This window comes from Protopterus annectens, chromosome 6.part0 (assembly GCF_019279795.1).
Source record: "Protopterus annectens isolate FY-2018-M chromosome 6.part0, PAN1.0, whole genome shotgun sequence".
Taxonomy (NCBI): Eukaryota; Metazoa; Chordata; order Ceratodontiformes; family Protopteridae; genus Protopterus; species Protopterus annectens.
In genome coordinates, this window is record NC_056737.1 from 1,412,374,964 (window position 1) to 1,412,391,869 (window position 16,906).

Here is a 16,906-nt window from a genome sequence, read left to right on the forward strand (position 1 = left end):
TGACTAACCCCAAATAAAGTTCAGCTGTCCTAGTAGGATTTTCCTGACATTTACTTTAGTTGCCTGCTACAGCAACAGCCATGGTTCACAGAGAGCTTACAAAGCATCAAAGGGATCTCATTGTTGAAAGGTATCAGTCAGGAGAGGGGTACAAAAAAGTTTCCCCAACATTGGATATACCATGGAACACAGTGAAGGCAATCATCAAAAAGTGGAGAAAATATGGGACAACAGTGACGCTGCAAAGAACTGGACATCCCTCCAAAACTGATGAAAAGACAAGACGAAAACTGGTCAGGGAGGCTGCTAAGAGACCTACAGCAACACTGAAGGAGCTGCAGGAATTTCTGGCAAGTACTGGTTGTGTACTACATGTGACAACAATCTCCCATAGTCTCCCATATGTCTGGACTATGGGGTAGGGTTGCAAGACGGAAGCCTTTTCTTACACAAAAAAAATCCAAGCCAGGCTAAAATTTGCAAAACAATACATCAAGTCTCCCAAAAGCATGTGGGAAAATGTGCTATGGTCTGATAAGACCAAGTTTGAACTTTTTGGCCACAATTCCAAAAGGTATGTTTGGCACAAAAACAACACTTCGCATCACCAAAAGAACACCATCCCCACTGTGAAGCATGGTGGTGGCAGTATCATGCTTTGGGGTTGTTTTTCTTCGGCTTTAGTCAAGATGGAGGGAATTATGAACAGTTCCAAATACCAGTCACTTTTGGCCCAAAACCTTTAGGCGCCTGCTAGAAAGCTGAAGATGAAGAGGAATTTCACCTTTCAACATGACAATGACCCCAAACATACATCCAAATCAACAAAAGAATGGCTTCAGAAGAAAATTACATTTTTGGAATGGCCCAGCCAGATCCCAGACCTAAATCCAACAGAAAATCTGTGGGGTGACCTGAAGAGGGCTGTGCACAAGAGATGCACTCACAATCTGACAGATTTGGAGCCCTTTTGCAAGGAAGAGTGGGCAAATATTGCCAAGTCAAGATGTGCCATGCTGACAGACTAATACCCAACAAGACTGAATGCTGTAATTAAATCAAAAGGTGCTTCAACAAAGTAATAGTTTAAGGGTGTGCACACTTATGCAACCAGCTTATTGTATGTTTTTTATTTTTTTCCGCTTAACAGATTTGTTTTTCAATTGAATTGTACAGGTTATAGGTCACGTTAAAGGTGGGAAAAGTTTTGAAATTATTTATTGTGGTCTCATTTTTTTATATCACAAAAACCTGGCATTTTAACAGGTGTGTACACTTTCTATATCCACTGTACATAATGTGTAATGTATGTAAATGAAAAAAAAATGAATACATACATAAATGCTTCACTCCCATCTTATATCTCTCTGGGAATGTTTCTGCTCTCACCCCACATAGTCTCCCCTCTGCTTTGTACCCTGCTTACCCTCTCCCTTCACTCTCTCCTCTCATTCTTCCTTCTCCAGCTACACTCCCTCCTAGTCACCTTCATCTCTACCATATACCCTCCCCTCCATTTCTCCTACTACACCTTCCTTACTTACTTCTACACTTAACTCCTCCTACCTCCTTCCCTACTCTATCTTGGATACAATCTCTTGCCCCTACTGTTATTGCCATTGTTTAATCAAATGTATTGGCTAATATTTACTAATGTTTTACAAATTTTTCTTCTTATATTTCTGCTGTAACTTGGAATTTTTAGACCATGTTCTACACCTGTTTGACCTTGCTACTTAATGGCAATGAATTGCTTATATTGTATAATGTTGTTAGAAAGCTGCTGATTGTTTTACCTTGTACACTGTTTTTGGAGCTTTTCTACCCGGGACTCCATTGAAAATGGGCTCTTCTCGTCCTAATGGACTATCCCGGTAAACCAACTGCAAATAAAATAAATATTTTTTTTCCCTGCTAATGTGTATGCCTATGTCTTAAGTGATAATTTAATACATGTGTTTAAAAAAAAGTTGCTTAGCAGCAGCCTTTCTAGACTCCTGAATATTATCCAAATACTCTCTTATTTTCCATTTAGCACTCTGCAATTACTCTTCTTCTTGTTCTGTGAAACTCACTTTATTCTGAAACACTTTAACACTTTTTGACAGGGGGGGTGCAGCATTTTCCCACATTTGTTAGCACAAGGTTCAGTATTTCTACTTGCTCCCAGAAACTCTGTACAATCATGTCAATGGCTGCCAGGTGGCTGCTGTATATACCAGAAGTAAGCCCAGAACTAGCCCCAGACACAAACTGCCCTGGTGGCATCCCAAGTTAAACAGGATATTCAACAAAAGAAAAAAAATTATGGCAAAAATCAGGAGGGTAATTCTCATAAAATTAAAACGTCTCTCATCAATATAAAAAGGCAACTAAGAGGGGTAAATTAGGTCAAGCAAACCCAGCTTTGAGGTTAAGATATCCTCCCAGGTGAAAGATAACCAGGCCCTCTACAGCTACGTCACAAACCTCAAGGGCAGCACACAGCAATGTGGTGAACTGCTGGTTAATAGTGCCACATTCACAGAGCCTGGCGATATAGTAAACCTGTTAACAGACAAATTCAAGTCCAAGTTACCCCACCCCCCACCTCCAACCATCCTCCAATAATACCCTCAAACATAACCACCCCAACTATAACTAGGGAGCGTGGACTAGCTGCACTCACTAAAGCCAAGAACACGGCCTCAATGGGCCCCAATAACATCCCAAGATGCCTCCTGTGCTAGGTCCACTCCTCTTTGGTGTCTTCTTCTTGGATGTCAAAGTCAATGTCAAAGGCCTCTGTCTAACCAAGTTCGTAGGTGATTGCAAACCGGGAGCAGTCACTGAATCTCCCTGAAGACGAGAACACCCTTCAGTAAGGTCTAATACAGACAAATTCTTGATGCCAAAGCCATGGCTTATAATTCAGTACCAAGAAATGCATTACAGTACCTTTTGGGAAGTCTGCTACCACAGGTAACTACAACATCAATAAAATACTCTTAAAAGTTGATTCACTAGTCAGAGATCTGCAAACTCATGTAGATAGTAATCTAGCCTTCGACCAACATGTGCCAAAAATAGTAAGAAAATCCTTCTATGCTGCTCAAATTAAAAACAAGAGCATGGCATTTAGGTCCAGGCAGGTCATCATCACACAACTGTACTTGGCCCTCATCAGGCCGATTACAGAGTAAAATGCCCCTTCTTTATGTACGTGATGAGATGTACCCAGCAACAAGAACATCCACAAAGGTTCCTTACAAAAAGAATATAGGGAGTAAACACAATGTCCTAAGCTAATCGCCTCAAAGCCTGTACCTTTATTTAGTATCATACAGACTTCTCAGAGGTGATCTTTGCCTGGCTTACAAGGCATTCCTGCACCCAATTTTGATGAATCTTTTGCACATCCGCAAAACAAACAGCATCAGAATTATTAGATTAAAAGACCTACATTTTGCTTGTAACATAAACAGAACATGTTTGTAGAAGCAGATATGTTTCTCAGAAAATTCCCATTCTTTGGAACAAGCTCCCCCGTCCATGTGAAACAGAGTTCCTTTCTATCCTTATTTAAGTGCAACTTGGACCAATGGATGGAAAATCATAAATTTAGCCCTGGTCTGGATCCTATGTCTCTGATGGACAGAGGCAGTCAGCAAATCACTCCCTATAAATCAAATATAAATCCAATTTGTGGATCACACTTGGGTTGAACAGTTAAGCTTTTAAGGGCACTGGTAGTTGTTAGCTTTGTATACATCTATAAACTATGACAAACAAGACTAATGACTTGCCAAATACAAGAGAACTACAGTTTTTCATGCCTTTCATCGTTTTGTCTTATTTTTTTAAATCTATTTGCTTTAAAAAACCCTTGTCTATACCTTAAACCAAGAACACTAATTTAGACATCCACCCATGTAAAAACAAGTGTACTGCTGATTAGCTCCCCTGTAAAAACAGGGGAGATTATCTTAATTCTACATATACTGTGATGATACAGTTTTATATCTCCCATCCCAGCATCCCAAGATCACAACATTATATTTACTTTAACTTGCTTCTCCCTGCTATAGCAAAAAGCCTGGATGCATTACAACTAAGAAAGATAATAAGGCAAAAAGTAATTTGTAACATATAATGCAGTCACTGAAAAGACTCCCTCAGCTCACATTCAAATATCCTCGACTACTCCCTATACAAAACTGTTTGACAATATAACAAATAATTTAAATAACTCATTTTTTACAGATATATCTATTTTACTTACAGTCATTTCTTCAGTCCCTTCAGTGTCCTTCTAAACTTCAGTGACATAAAGATGGTATATTTTTTACACTTAACCCACCAGTTCATAGGTAGGTACTAGGCTATTGGCCCTAGGGCCTATATAAGTCTAGCCAAAAAGGTACCCTGGCTTTCGCCACCCAAGAAAATTATTTTCCTGTGCCCCTATCGAGCAGAGCCACAGAGGTGATCCCTGGGGTGAATTTCCCATTTCCCATCCAATCATCAAGATTTTTTTTAAACGGTGCTAACGACGAGCTTTGTTTGATATATACAGGTAATTTGTTCCAGAGTTTGGGAAGTCTCTGGAACAGGAATCTATCCCTCCAGCATGTTCTGTTTATTGTGGTGACAAGGTTAGGTCCTTAGAGCGTGTAGCTCGGAGGGATTGGGACTTCTTTAAGTGGAGCATGTCCAACAGCTCTGGGTTTGACATAGCTTTGTATGTTAGGCAGAGATCGCCTCTGAGTAGGGGATATGCGACGGAGTAAAGCTGGAGTTTTTTGAGATGGTCTGTGTAGGGCATCTGTTTAAGGCCAGTAATCCTCTTTGTGAGGTATTTCTGCGGCCTTTCCAGTTGTTGCAGATGTCTTGTGAGGTACATACCAAAAGGGGCGTTGTACTCTATAATGGGCCTAACGAGTGATGAGTAGAGGGGAACACTGACCTCTTTTTTCCTGGATGAGAAACCTTTTGTGATGAGGTGTGCCATGTAGAAGGATTTCCTGACTACTGTGGCAATGTGATTATCAAAGGAGAGACTGCTGTCCCACCTGTGTCCCAAGGTCTCATCACACTTTTAGTGTTAAGTAGACTACCACCTATGTGGTAGCTCAAGGGTACAGAGTTTTAACCAAAGGGGATGACAATGCACTTTTTGGCAATGAGCTTGAGGCCATGGCTTTGACACCAGGCATCTTTGTCAGTGAGGCCCTTTTGCAGGATGTCCACATCGTTAGGAGTTTCGATTATGGCTCCTAGTCATCTGCGACCTTCATTAGCCAAAGACCTTCTATGTTTGGTATCTACTTTTCTGAAGTACAGGCTAACAGGAGAGGACCCAGGACTGAACCCTGTGGTACTCCAGTTGTCACTGCTCTGAAGTTGTATTTGGAGTCTGCGACTTTCACAGTGTGGGTTCTGTCAGTGAGCCATTTAGCAACCCATCTTGTGACATAGGGATTACCTACCGAGTTTAGTGAGTTTATCTATAATTCCAGATTGGGGATGGTGTCAAAAGCCTTAGTGAGACCTAGATAGGCTGTGTGTCTACAGCTTTGGTGACTGCTTCAAAGAAGTCTATCAGGTTTAGGAGACCTGATCTGCCTTTTACAAACCCGAACTGGGTGGTGTCCAGAGTTTGGAGATTACCAATGTCTTTGTTTATAAGTTCCATGATGATACGTTCCATGGCCTTGCAGACCAGGTTCGTTAGGCTAATGGGGCAGTAGTTCCCCGGGGTCCTTGGTGGCTCCCCCTTTGTGGAATGGGATAACCGTCACTGTGTGCCATTCAGTGGGCACAAAGCCTGAGGTGAGGCTCTGATTGAACATGGTGCTTAGGTGGGGGGGGGGCAGCTCATTCTGTAGTTCGTGTAGAATGCAGCCTGGGATGTTGTCAGAACCCATGGATGCTGTGTTCTTGGGTTTGGAGAGAGTGGTTTTTACCTGTGCAGCCATGATTACAGGAACTCTGCATTCTTCCGGTACAGAGCTGGGCCCTTTAGGGGGTGAGTGAGGGGTAAAGTTAGCACTGAACCTATCTGCCAGGATTGTTGGCAATATCAGTTGGTTCTGTATATTTAGTGCCATTGTGCTGTAACTCAGAGCAGATCTGAGTGTTGCCATTGAAATTCTTGACATAGCTATAGAATGCTTTGTGGCTGTGTTTAGAATCAGTGGCGATTTTGTTTTCATAACTAGGTTTGGAGGATTTTATGAGGGATCTCAGCTTCTTACTGAGGCTGACCAGGGAGTCCCTCCAATCATGGGATTTTACTTTTTTTTTTGCAACAGTTTCTTTCTTCTGTTGTAGAGTTTGTTTATGGCAGGGGACCACCAGATTGGCTTCCTTTTTTTGGAAGATAGCATCTTGGTTCTGTTAGGGATGGCACGATCCATGCACTCGTGTAAGCTCTTATAAAGTGCATTTGTGTAGGATTCAGCAGTCGTACCTCTACTGTCCGTCTGCATGGGTGTCGTGAAGTTTGCCACTTCTGTCTTAAGAAGCGTGACGTTGGCAATGGAGACATTTTTTTACGGTGGTTTCCCTAATGGGGGGTGGGGGTGGGATGTGGATGTCTAGGGTGACTAGCTTGTGGTCGGATCTGACCGAGGAATTGACCTCTGGTGTGGAACACCAGTCGCCCATGTTGGTAATGACCAGGGCTAGGATATTACTGCTCCTGGTGGGGGGTGTGGATAAGTTAATCCAAGGCACTGGAATTTATGAATTCCAGATAACATTGAGAAAAAGAATTGGTATGAGTAGTTTTCCCAGTTAATGGTGGGGTAGTTGAAATCACCCATTATTAGGGTGTTGGGTTGTACCCTAATATTTTCCAGTGTATCAAAAAATGAGGAGTGGGAATCCTGGGGCATGGTGGGGGATCTGTAGCAAGTTACAATTTGGATTGCGGTCTTGCCCAGAGTTAGTTGCACTTGGATAATCTTGGGTGCATTATGCTGAGCAACTAGCCTGGAGGTGTGGATATCCTCAATGAATATGGACACGCCTCTGACTTTAGTATTTCAGTCCAGGTTAGGTGGCCGAAAGGTGTGGTATGAATTACAGCCTGGTAATGCAGGGTTGCCTTGAACCAGGTCTCTGTCACTGCACAGATGTCAATGTTCTCCATTTTAAGGAGTGCCTCGAGTGAATGCATTTTGAGGTTTAGACTTCAAGCACTGAGTAGCATTACCCTCAGATTTTGCTTGCTTGTACCTGTTACGGTGGTGAATTTGTCATTTGAACCTTGCCTAAAAAGGCAATATAGGGTGGCAAAAGTCTTAGCCAGTATCCAGAATCCCAAGGGCAACAGGTGCAGGCCATCTCTGGGAAAGCATCCTGGTCTGTCGATCATGTCATCCCAGGCAGACAGACACTGTATCCACCCTTAGAACGACACCAGAGGCTTAGCCAATTGTTGAAGTCAGTCATTTTGTCCTTGTACTGTGGTATCATTCTGGGTGATTACACAGAAATGCTGCAAGTTGCACTCTCCACCCAACAATAAGCAATATTAAATCGAAAAATGTAGTTCCAAAGTAGTAAAAGGTAGTAAAACAAGTAGTTTATTAAAAAATTCACATAAGGTTTTTAACTACTAAGCTTAACTACTAAGCTGCTGTGATAGTAAAACATGTATAAGCCATGTCTCAGTGTGCCGTCATTAAAACCAGCAGGTCTAAGTCTAAAATGAGATCAAAACAATTAATCTAGTAGATCTATGTAATTATTAGGACTATGTTGATTGTTGAGTGGACAAATATGCAAAGCTGGGAAAAAGTAGTTCGTGGAATACAACAAAATTCCCAACTAACACTTATATGTAAAACTGTATGCACATGCATATAAAAATGTAAAAAATATATATAAAATGTGTTAAATGTATATATATATATATATATATATATATATATATATATATATATATATATGTGATAAAATTAGTACTAACACACGATTAGGTGAAGAAAAATGCATATAATCATGTGATTGATAAAATTCCATGAATGAATTAGATATACAGTATAAAATATATATACAAGCAAATCAAAGGTAACTAATAAGTAAATAATTAATAATAGTTTAAAAGTAGTAACACAGTATTAAATTAACATCAAGGACATACTACAAAATGTCTATCGAGTTAGTCTGGGCCGCACGGATGGTATCAAGGGATATTGATTTTACAGAAGAATGTAAAACATTACAAAACATGTTCATCAATCGAGGTTATCTAGTACAGCTTATTATTAACCTCATTGAGGAAGTCCAAGAAAAAAGAAGGTCAGGCTTTTACCAACCAATATTGGGTCATGGCCTACACATCACAGTACAGACTCAAAACAACGACACCAGTCAATTGGATTTATCTTTCATAACACCTTTTAGCACTGATAGTGAATTTATTTAATCTATTATTTACAAAAATTGGCCACCGATACAAAATGACCATGAGTTAAGAAGTAAACTGCCAGACACACCAAAAATAGTTTGGAAGAGGGGTAGGAACCTAAAACAAATTATGGAGAGTAAAATATTAAGACCCTCATGGAGAAAAGGAATGTTTCAACGTAACGTGTAACTTTTGTTCTCACATGACGACTGGAGAAACATTTTGTATTAGAAACTACACATACAAGGTTAAAAACAGATTTAACAGACAGTCTTAAAGGAGTTGTCTACCTAGCACAGTGTCAACAATGTTTGGCATTTTATTTTGGGAAGACTGACAGGAGGTTACGTGAAAGGGTATATGAACATCTATACTATATCAGGAAAGGAAAATTAGAGAACGCACTAGCCAAACATACATCAGAGTTTTCCCATCACACATTCTTATTTAGAGCCATCAATTGTGTCCAACCAGACGGCAGAGGTGGTCCTGACTCTGCACGGCTGGAAACATTAGAATTGTACTGGCAACTTTGTAGTAATGCATGTTCATTTCCAGGTCTTAACAAAACTTGCACATTGTAGCCTATCCTGAAACTGAAGAGTTTAACTAGATAGACATTTTGTAGTATGTCCTTGATGTTAATTTAATACTGTGTTACTACTTTTAAACTATTATTAATTATTTACTTATTAGTTACCTTTGATTTGCTTGTATATATATTTTATACTGTATATCTAATTCATTCATGGAATTTTATCAATCACATGATTATATGCATTTTTCTTCACCTAATCATATATTAGTACTAATTTTATCATATATATATACACATTTAACACATTTTTATATATATTTTTTTTTACATTTGTATATGCTCTACTAGATTAATTGTTTTGATCTCATTTTAGACTTAGACCTGCTGGTTCTAATGCCGGCACACTGAGACATGACACATGTTTTACTATCACAGCAGCTTAGTAGTTAAAAACCTTATGTGAATTTTTTAATAAACTACTTGTTTTATTACCTTTTACTACTTTGGAACTACGTTTTTCTGTTTAATATTGCGTATTGCTGGGTGGAGAGTGCAACTCGCAGCACTTCTGTGTAATTTCCAAAGTTTGTGTTGATCATTCTGGGTGATGACAGGATGCTACTCAGGGCTAGGGTCATACCTGCCTGGGCTACAAGATCGAAGAGCTCCTCCATGTCTCTTTTCATGCAGTCCAGGGAGGTACGTCTCAGGTCATTCACACCAACATGGACAATGACAGAGTCATATTTGTTCTTGCTGTGGAGTGATCTGAGTGCATGCATTATGTGGCGGATCCTAGCACCTGACAGGGAGCTGACAGTAACTTTCTCCTTGTTTAGCCTGGTGAGTGGAACATCAGTGTGCTTGACTACAGAGTCACCTATGACTAGAGTGTTGGATACGTTATGCCTTATGGGCTCTGGTGGAGTGGCACACTGAGTTTGTGGCCTAGGTGTCATTTGGGTTGTGCTGGGTGTTGCAGGTTGCTTGCGTTTCTGCTTTGGAGGTCTCTGTTGCTTGAGCAGATTTTTATTGAGAGCCTCCGCGAATGTAGGTGTATGTTTTGTGTTTCTATATGTCTGTTTTGGTGGTGTAGGTTTTGAGGGACTATGTGATGAGTGTGGTGTGGTGCAAGTGTTTACCTTCTCCTCTTGACTGTCTAGTCCAGTCTTCAGTGAAGAGAGCTTTGCTTCCAGTTTGGCAATATAAGTGCATCTCTCACAGGTTGTAGTGTTGGGTGGTAGGAGGAGAGGGTTGTCTGTGTACATGAGGCAATTTCTGCATTGACCAAGATGCCCAGATTCATCATGTAGACAGAAGAAAACACTGGGAGCTGACCCTTAGACATGCCTGGATAGGTTCTTATTTATTAAGTACTTACTGTTTTCCTCTAGACAAGTGAGGAAAGTTGAGTGCTGTAGTAATTTGTAGCTTATTTAGTGCTTACAACTAGTTCTGAACAAGTGCTGAGCTCAAAGAAACAGATTTGAGTGCAAAAACTAAAAAACTGGCTAGTTCTAAGGGAAAATCTGAACAGAAGACTTTATGGCGCTGGGAATAGTTTAACCCTAGCTAAGTGGCGATGCATAAAGTGTATTTTTTTTTTTAATATAACAGTAGCAAATGAGCAAACTCGTTTAAACCAATTAACCAATAAAAAGCTAAAAACTGAGCCCCATTCCAGCAGCCTTTGATCAGACAAGTTCTAACTGCACACTCCTGCCACTAGGGTGCAGGGGAACCTTTTCCAAAAAAAACATAGTCTAGATTAGTGCTCAAATTATACAACCAAAGCTAGATTCAGCAGGTCTGAATTTAGTCTATGCTACAGCAAACAAGACATACCAATTTCAGAAAGAAACAGTTCAAATAAACAGGCACAATAAGCCTTTAACCAGAAACTCCCAGCTCAGAAGGGCAGAATCTACCCTCTTCTCCCACAAGAGTGCAGACCACACCTTCTTAATGTAAAATAACTGGCCCGAAGCCCAAGTGCTTAAACCAGAACTAATACACTTTTAGAATAACAAACACTAAGCCTTCAATCAGCAACTCCCAACTTAGAAGGATGTAAGCTACCTGTCCTGCCACAACAGTGCAGCCCGCAAACCTTCTTAATGTAAAATAACTGGTCTGAACCCCAAGTGCTTTAACCAAAGTCTTAGAATAACAGTTATAATTTAATCAGGTGACTAGCAAGCAGTAATAAATGCAGCAGAATAAATGCAATTAAGTACTTTTAAGAACAAGCAGCAAAAGCAAAATAAAGTAATAACGTAAGAAGAAACACAAATACAGTAAAAAGCAGATGAATAAAGTGCAACTTTTTTTATATAATAGAAAAGGAGCAAAGTGGTTTAAACACATTAATGAGTAAAAAGCTCAAAACTGAGCCCTGTTCCAGCAGTCTTTAATAGAAAAGGAGCAAAGTGGTTTAAACACATTAATGAGTAAAAAGCTCAAAACTGAGCCCTGTTCCAGCAGTCTTCAATCAGACAAGTTCTAACTGCACACTCCTGCCACTGGGGTGCAGGGGAACCTTCTCCAAAAACGATGGCCTGGATTAGTGCTCAAGTTATACAAACAAAGCTAGATTCAGGGTGACTGAATTTAGTCTATGCTACAGCAAACAAGGCGAACCAATTTCAGAAAGAAACAGTTCAAATAAGCAGGCACAATAAGCCTTTAACCAGAAATTCCCAGCTCAGAAGGGCAGAAACTAGCATCTCCTCCCACAAGAGTGCAGACCACAAACCTACTTAATGAAAAACAACTGGCCTGAAGCCCAAGTGCTTTAACCAGAACTAATACACTTTTAGAATAACAGACACTGAGCCTTCAATCAGCACCCAACTTAGAATGATGTAAGCTACCTGTCCTGCCACAACAGTGCAGACCATAAACATTCTTAATGTAAAATAACTGGTCTGGAGCCCAAGTGCTTAAACTAATAGCTACAATTTAATCAGGCTATTAACAAGCAGTAATAAATGGAGCAGAATAAATACAATTGAGTACTTTTAAGAAGATGCAAGAGCAAAATAAACTGCATTTTTAAGTAAAGTGCAAGAAGGAGCAGAAGAAAAATTTAAGGTTAAGAACCTAAGTGGGTTGGCCTTCTCAAATGTTCTCTCTCTATTAAGTAGAGTGAACACAAGACTGGGAGGGGTACCCCAGATCAAATTTAAAGTAGGAGTGGCCAACTGCAAAGCCACCAACTATAACACCACCACAGGAATAGGGTGGGGGAGAGGGGAAAAGCCAGTTTCAGGACAGATGAGAAACAGAAAACAATACCAGAAAATATATAAAATAATTCAGTCAGGCAAAACTAAGACAATGCAGAACTCTGAAATGTTAAAATGCCAGTAACCCCATACTACCAGAAATCGACCATTATTGCCTTTTCCCCTTCTACCGTACCTACACCATCAGGTATTGGTGCTTACAAGGCTTACTTTTACTGGTAACTTGCACTTGTGATAAATTCTAATTAAACATTATCTGAATCCACTGTATTATGTATGAACACCACTGTGTCCTTCCATTAGAAGTACCACCAAGACAAACTGGACTGTAGTTTAATATATTTAAATTGAGATACTTCTGGGGTTCAGCACTGCAATACCTGTATTGAAATTTAATGAAAGTGTCTGGTTTGGGCAAAGAATAGTCAGAGAACTCCGTACCTTCTGATACTGCATCATCCGAGGCCAGTGTAGAACCTGCTGATTCATAGAAAAATTCATTTCACTGTGAGACATAAGCCCCACAAGTAAATGGTCCTTCAAATTTAGCTCCCAGAAAAATGCAGTCTGTGTGGTGAGAGGACCAACACGTGTAGCGTTTTACTCCACCCCAGAGTGTGTTATAAAAGGACTTCTGGCCACAATCAAAGCAATGTAAGAATCAGGATTAAAATCTTCACATATATTAACAGTGCACATTAATGCAGCAAATACAATGCAGCTTGAATATGTAAAAGCAAAGAAAGCCATGGCAATGAAATGCCAATGATGTGTATGTTGTAGAGCTGTGTTTGAGGAGAGTTTAATGACTTAACCAATATAATAAAATACAACCATGGAAATAAATTTAATATCGCTTGGTCAGGACCAACTCAGCAATTTGTGGTTATCACTTTCTATATTTAAGTAACTGCCCTAAGAGGTACTGCTAATGGTACTGGACTAGAGTAACCAAGTGGTGTAATTAAAAATGAACTAACTTATTGATTCAAGTATTCTGGTTTGTTCACATGAATAAACACGGCAAATTACAGCACATTTGTTAATGAAAAATGGAAGTTATTAAGGTAAACAACATTAAGAAATAATTCCTGCACACAACAAACTAACATTAGAAATACACATTACCTATACCGCCACCTGCGTGGGGAGGTGCTCCATAACGGAAGGAATCAATGTATGCTTTGATTTTCTCCAGGTCTGTTGAAAAAAATGAATAAGATTACAATTTTAAGTTTTACTCAGATATTCCACTTTTCATTTATTTTACCTATAAAAATCACTTGAGGCTATCCATACAGAGGCACAGTATCTGTCTGCACACTGGCGACCTGAGTTTAGAAATAGATTTGTGCTGCTAGGATGGTTGGCTTGGGGTTGTAGTGAAGTGGCTGAGGGTCAGCTCTGCTATCCCAGGGGGAGTGTATGGGAGGAAGCAAATGCCTGTGTGACCTCCACTGGAGATGAACAGCCTTGCAGGAAATGCCAAGTTAACAGAAGGGAGTGGTAACAATGCCTTGACATCACAGCACTAGCAATCTCCACAGACAGGGACACTGATTGACTGCCTCAAGAATGATAGCTTCCAGGCTCTGTGCTCATCACCCCCCATTGGATCCCTCACTCCTCAAGCCTAGAGTACTGCTGAGTTCGACCTCCCAAGGATTCAGAGGGCCCACCTGGCAAAGGGTCACATCTGGGGTACATGTCAAGGAGTTATCGGGGGATCCATGGATGGGAAGCCAGGGAGAACAGTGTCAGGAGGAAGCTAAACACACACAAAAAAATCATTTAATATTAACACAGATTTAAAGAAATATAAATATTTATAAATTCTAATTACAACAATAACCAGCAGTTAGTCATTTTCACAAAATCTTCCATATCTGTAAATCTACACGGCTATTAATTGCTTTCAGATACCTGCAGTATGAATTACTGCTTTGATGAGTGCCTCAAAAAGCTGTACTTTATTACCAGTTGCTACAACAACCAAGTTTCTGGTCTTTTAGATGCATGTTCTTAATTAACCTTTTATGCTCTATCCTCTTTTTCATTTTCCTGCTCTTACCAAAATTTTCTAATGCAAAGTTGTTAAAATTTTACCTTTGTATTCTCCTTATTTGTCTTTTTACACAACTTCTTGTGTACTACCCTAAGTATGTTTTCTTTGGATCAGCACCCCCCCCCCCCCAAAGGATGACCCTCTTGATTCATTAACACATGTATTTGTAAATCTGGGGATCAAAAACAGAGGCTTTGATGGCTTTACTTGTATGATGACCATTTATGACTTCCACCTGGTTCAAGTATTCTGTTACAGTTTGACTTTCAGAGTCAAACACTTCTTTTGCCTTCAAGACTAACTTCTAGCTTTGGAATTTGTCAATTTACTTCATCTTATTTCCAATTTAGACAATATGAATTGTAATTTATTTAATATTTTACATTCCTTTTTCTGCATCACCCTTTATCTGCCAAACATCTCTTCCTACTGTACTAAATGTTCCCATCCTCATATTTATGGGGGAGACAGAATCATGAAATGGTCCTCAACTAGGCAGCCTTCAGAGGATTTTCAAACACTGGCTTAATCTCACCCATTTGGTGGCTGAGGCGCATGCCCACTGTACAATAGAATGCTATGCTGTCTCTGAAGTGCATGTGTGTTTCCATGAAACTTCATAAAATCTACAGGTTATACTCTCAGAAACAAGACCATGTGTCCAAATCAAAGGCTGCTTGAAGAGACACTTGTCCTCCAGATCATGTCAACAATGTAGCAGATCTGGCAACACCTCACAGTGGGGAAGCTGGTAACAGCCCCTCACATCCTCCTGAGCTGGTTCCTCCAGCATTAAAACTGCTAACCATTCTTGAACCATCTGGGTCACAGTCAAGGCTTTACCCCTCTAGATCAGGGAGTACGCTAAATCTGATCACAATTTGTACATAAAAATTATTATCTGATTTCATTTGTATACACTGATCAAGACACTTGTAAGCTGCTTAAGAGCCATATAAAGTTGACTAACAGCCAAAGCAATCAATCCTCCTAAGTATTATGAATTCAAAGATTGAAAAAAATTCAAAATACATAGTAAGCCCTTTAATTTATTTTTGCTGTGAAGAAAAAAAAAAGTTTTAACTATACAGATTATGTAAATTTTGAAACACAGCAATGTGGCAGAATTTCTCCCCTACAGCACTTAGTTTTCTGGTTCAGCTCCTATTTGTGGAATATCTTGTTCAGATGCTTCCTGCCCTGTTTGTGAGGATTTTCACTGTTGCTTCTGGTTTCCTCCCACATCCCAGAGACGTGCTGACAAGTAAACTACCGATTCTCTAAACTGTCAGTGTGTTTATCTTAAGAGGGAATGGACTCTCCTCTGGGAGAGGTTTGCTACCTTACACTCAAGCTTGCTGAGAAAAGCTTCGGCTCCTCTGTGATCATGAATAGGAGAACACAGTTAAAAGAGAAAAAAATGAATGAACATTTGTAATTCAAACACAAAAGATACTTTGTAAACATCAGAAAGGTTGACAGAGATATTCAATATACTCAAAACAACATACTAACTTTTGTTTTAAACAAAGATGATCTTTTTACCAGAGCCGGATGAAGTATAAAAAAATGACCTAATAAGAACTATCTACATTACTTGGAGATCTGCTGTTAAGGTGATGCCTTGTACAACAACTTTCATTAACAGACTTGCAACTGGGTGCTCAAATTCCATAGGCATGGATAAGAGTACAAAGAAGTGTGCCTCGACACCTCCAAAAAGGAGAAAGATGGTAAAGAAAAGACAAGTGAAGAATGGAGGAAACAAAAGCAGATCTAACTACTCTAAGAACCTATATGTCAATAACCAAATCAAAAGAAACAGGTGTCAAACACTGCAAACTGCACCATTCCTTCAGGAAAAAAAAAAGAAAGGTTGCAGAAACAGCTGCTGCTCTGATCAAGGTTTGACTATCACCCTAGTTATTCAAAATATATTTATTCAGCATTAGGTGGTCATTTTGCTTACATTTCTTAAAATAAATAGGAGACTATATTCCTAAAGCCTTTTGTAAAACAACTAAGCACACAGTACATGTTTGTAATGCATCTGTTGGAAGTATAAACATTCCTGCCTTAATGGGTCCTGTTACAGGGTTCACCTTTTCCATGAATTCCCGTTTAGCAATTTTATTTCTGGAAAGATCCAATGCTTGGGTTACATGCTTCCAGTCATAGAATGCCAAATCATGCTGTGATGCAGCATGCTGACTGCTAAAATGAGCCTAATCCCACTGCCTGGCAGTTTTATCCCAACAACCAACCAGCACCTTCTGGCGAATCAAGAAACAAAGATTTATCATCTACACTGCTGCAAACAACATACAAGTACATACCTGCCAGTTTACAGGAAATTTCAATGGTCAAGGCTAAGTGGAAGTGCTGCATATATGTTACTGTTGAAATTCTGAGGACTGCAATTGCAGTCCTCTGAATACCAAGATGTTAAGTGTGAAAAAGTTAGATATATGCCGCACTGAATACGGTCATACTTCAGAGTATTCCCCCACTCCATGGTACAGCAGTTTTAGAGTTAGCCCCCCCCGGGTGATATTAATTGATATATATATATATACATACATATATAAAGCGTTGTCGCCTCATAGCAAGACGTTGTCCCGTTCGATTCTCAGCTAGAGCGTCTTCTGTGTGGAGGC

The 16,906-nt window shown here is 39.7% G+C and overlaps 1 protein-coding gene across 1 annotated transcript in view; it reads right to left on the reverse strand.

Annotated features, from left to right (window-relative positions):
- DARS1 (aspartyl-tRNA synthetase 1) overlaps window positions 1–16,906 on the reverse strand; it is a gene marked incomplete in the record, with an annotated part of 1,501,614 nt that overhangs the window by 48,813 nt on the left and 1,435,895 nt on the right. Inside the window, 1 exon segment of the mRNA XM_044074962.1 lies at window positions 13,313–13,384. Within this exon segment, the coding sequence (XP_043930897.1) occupies window positions 13,313–13,384 (72 nt within the window).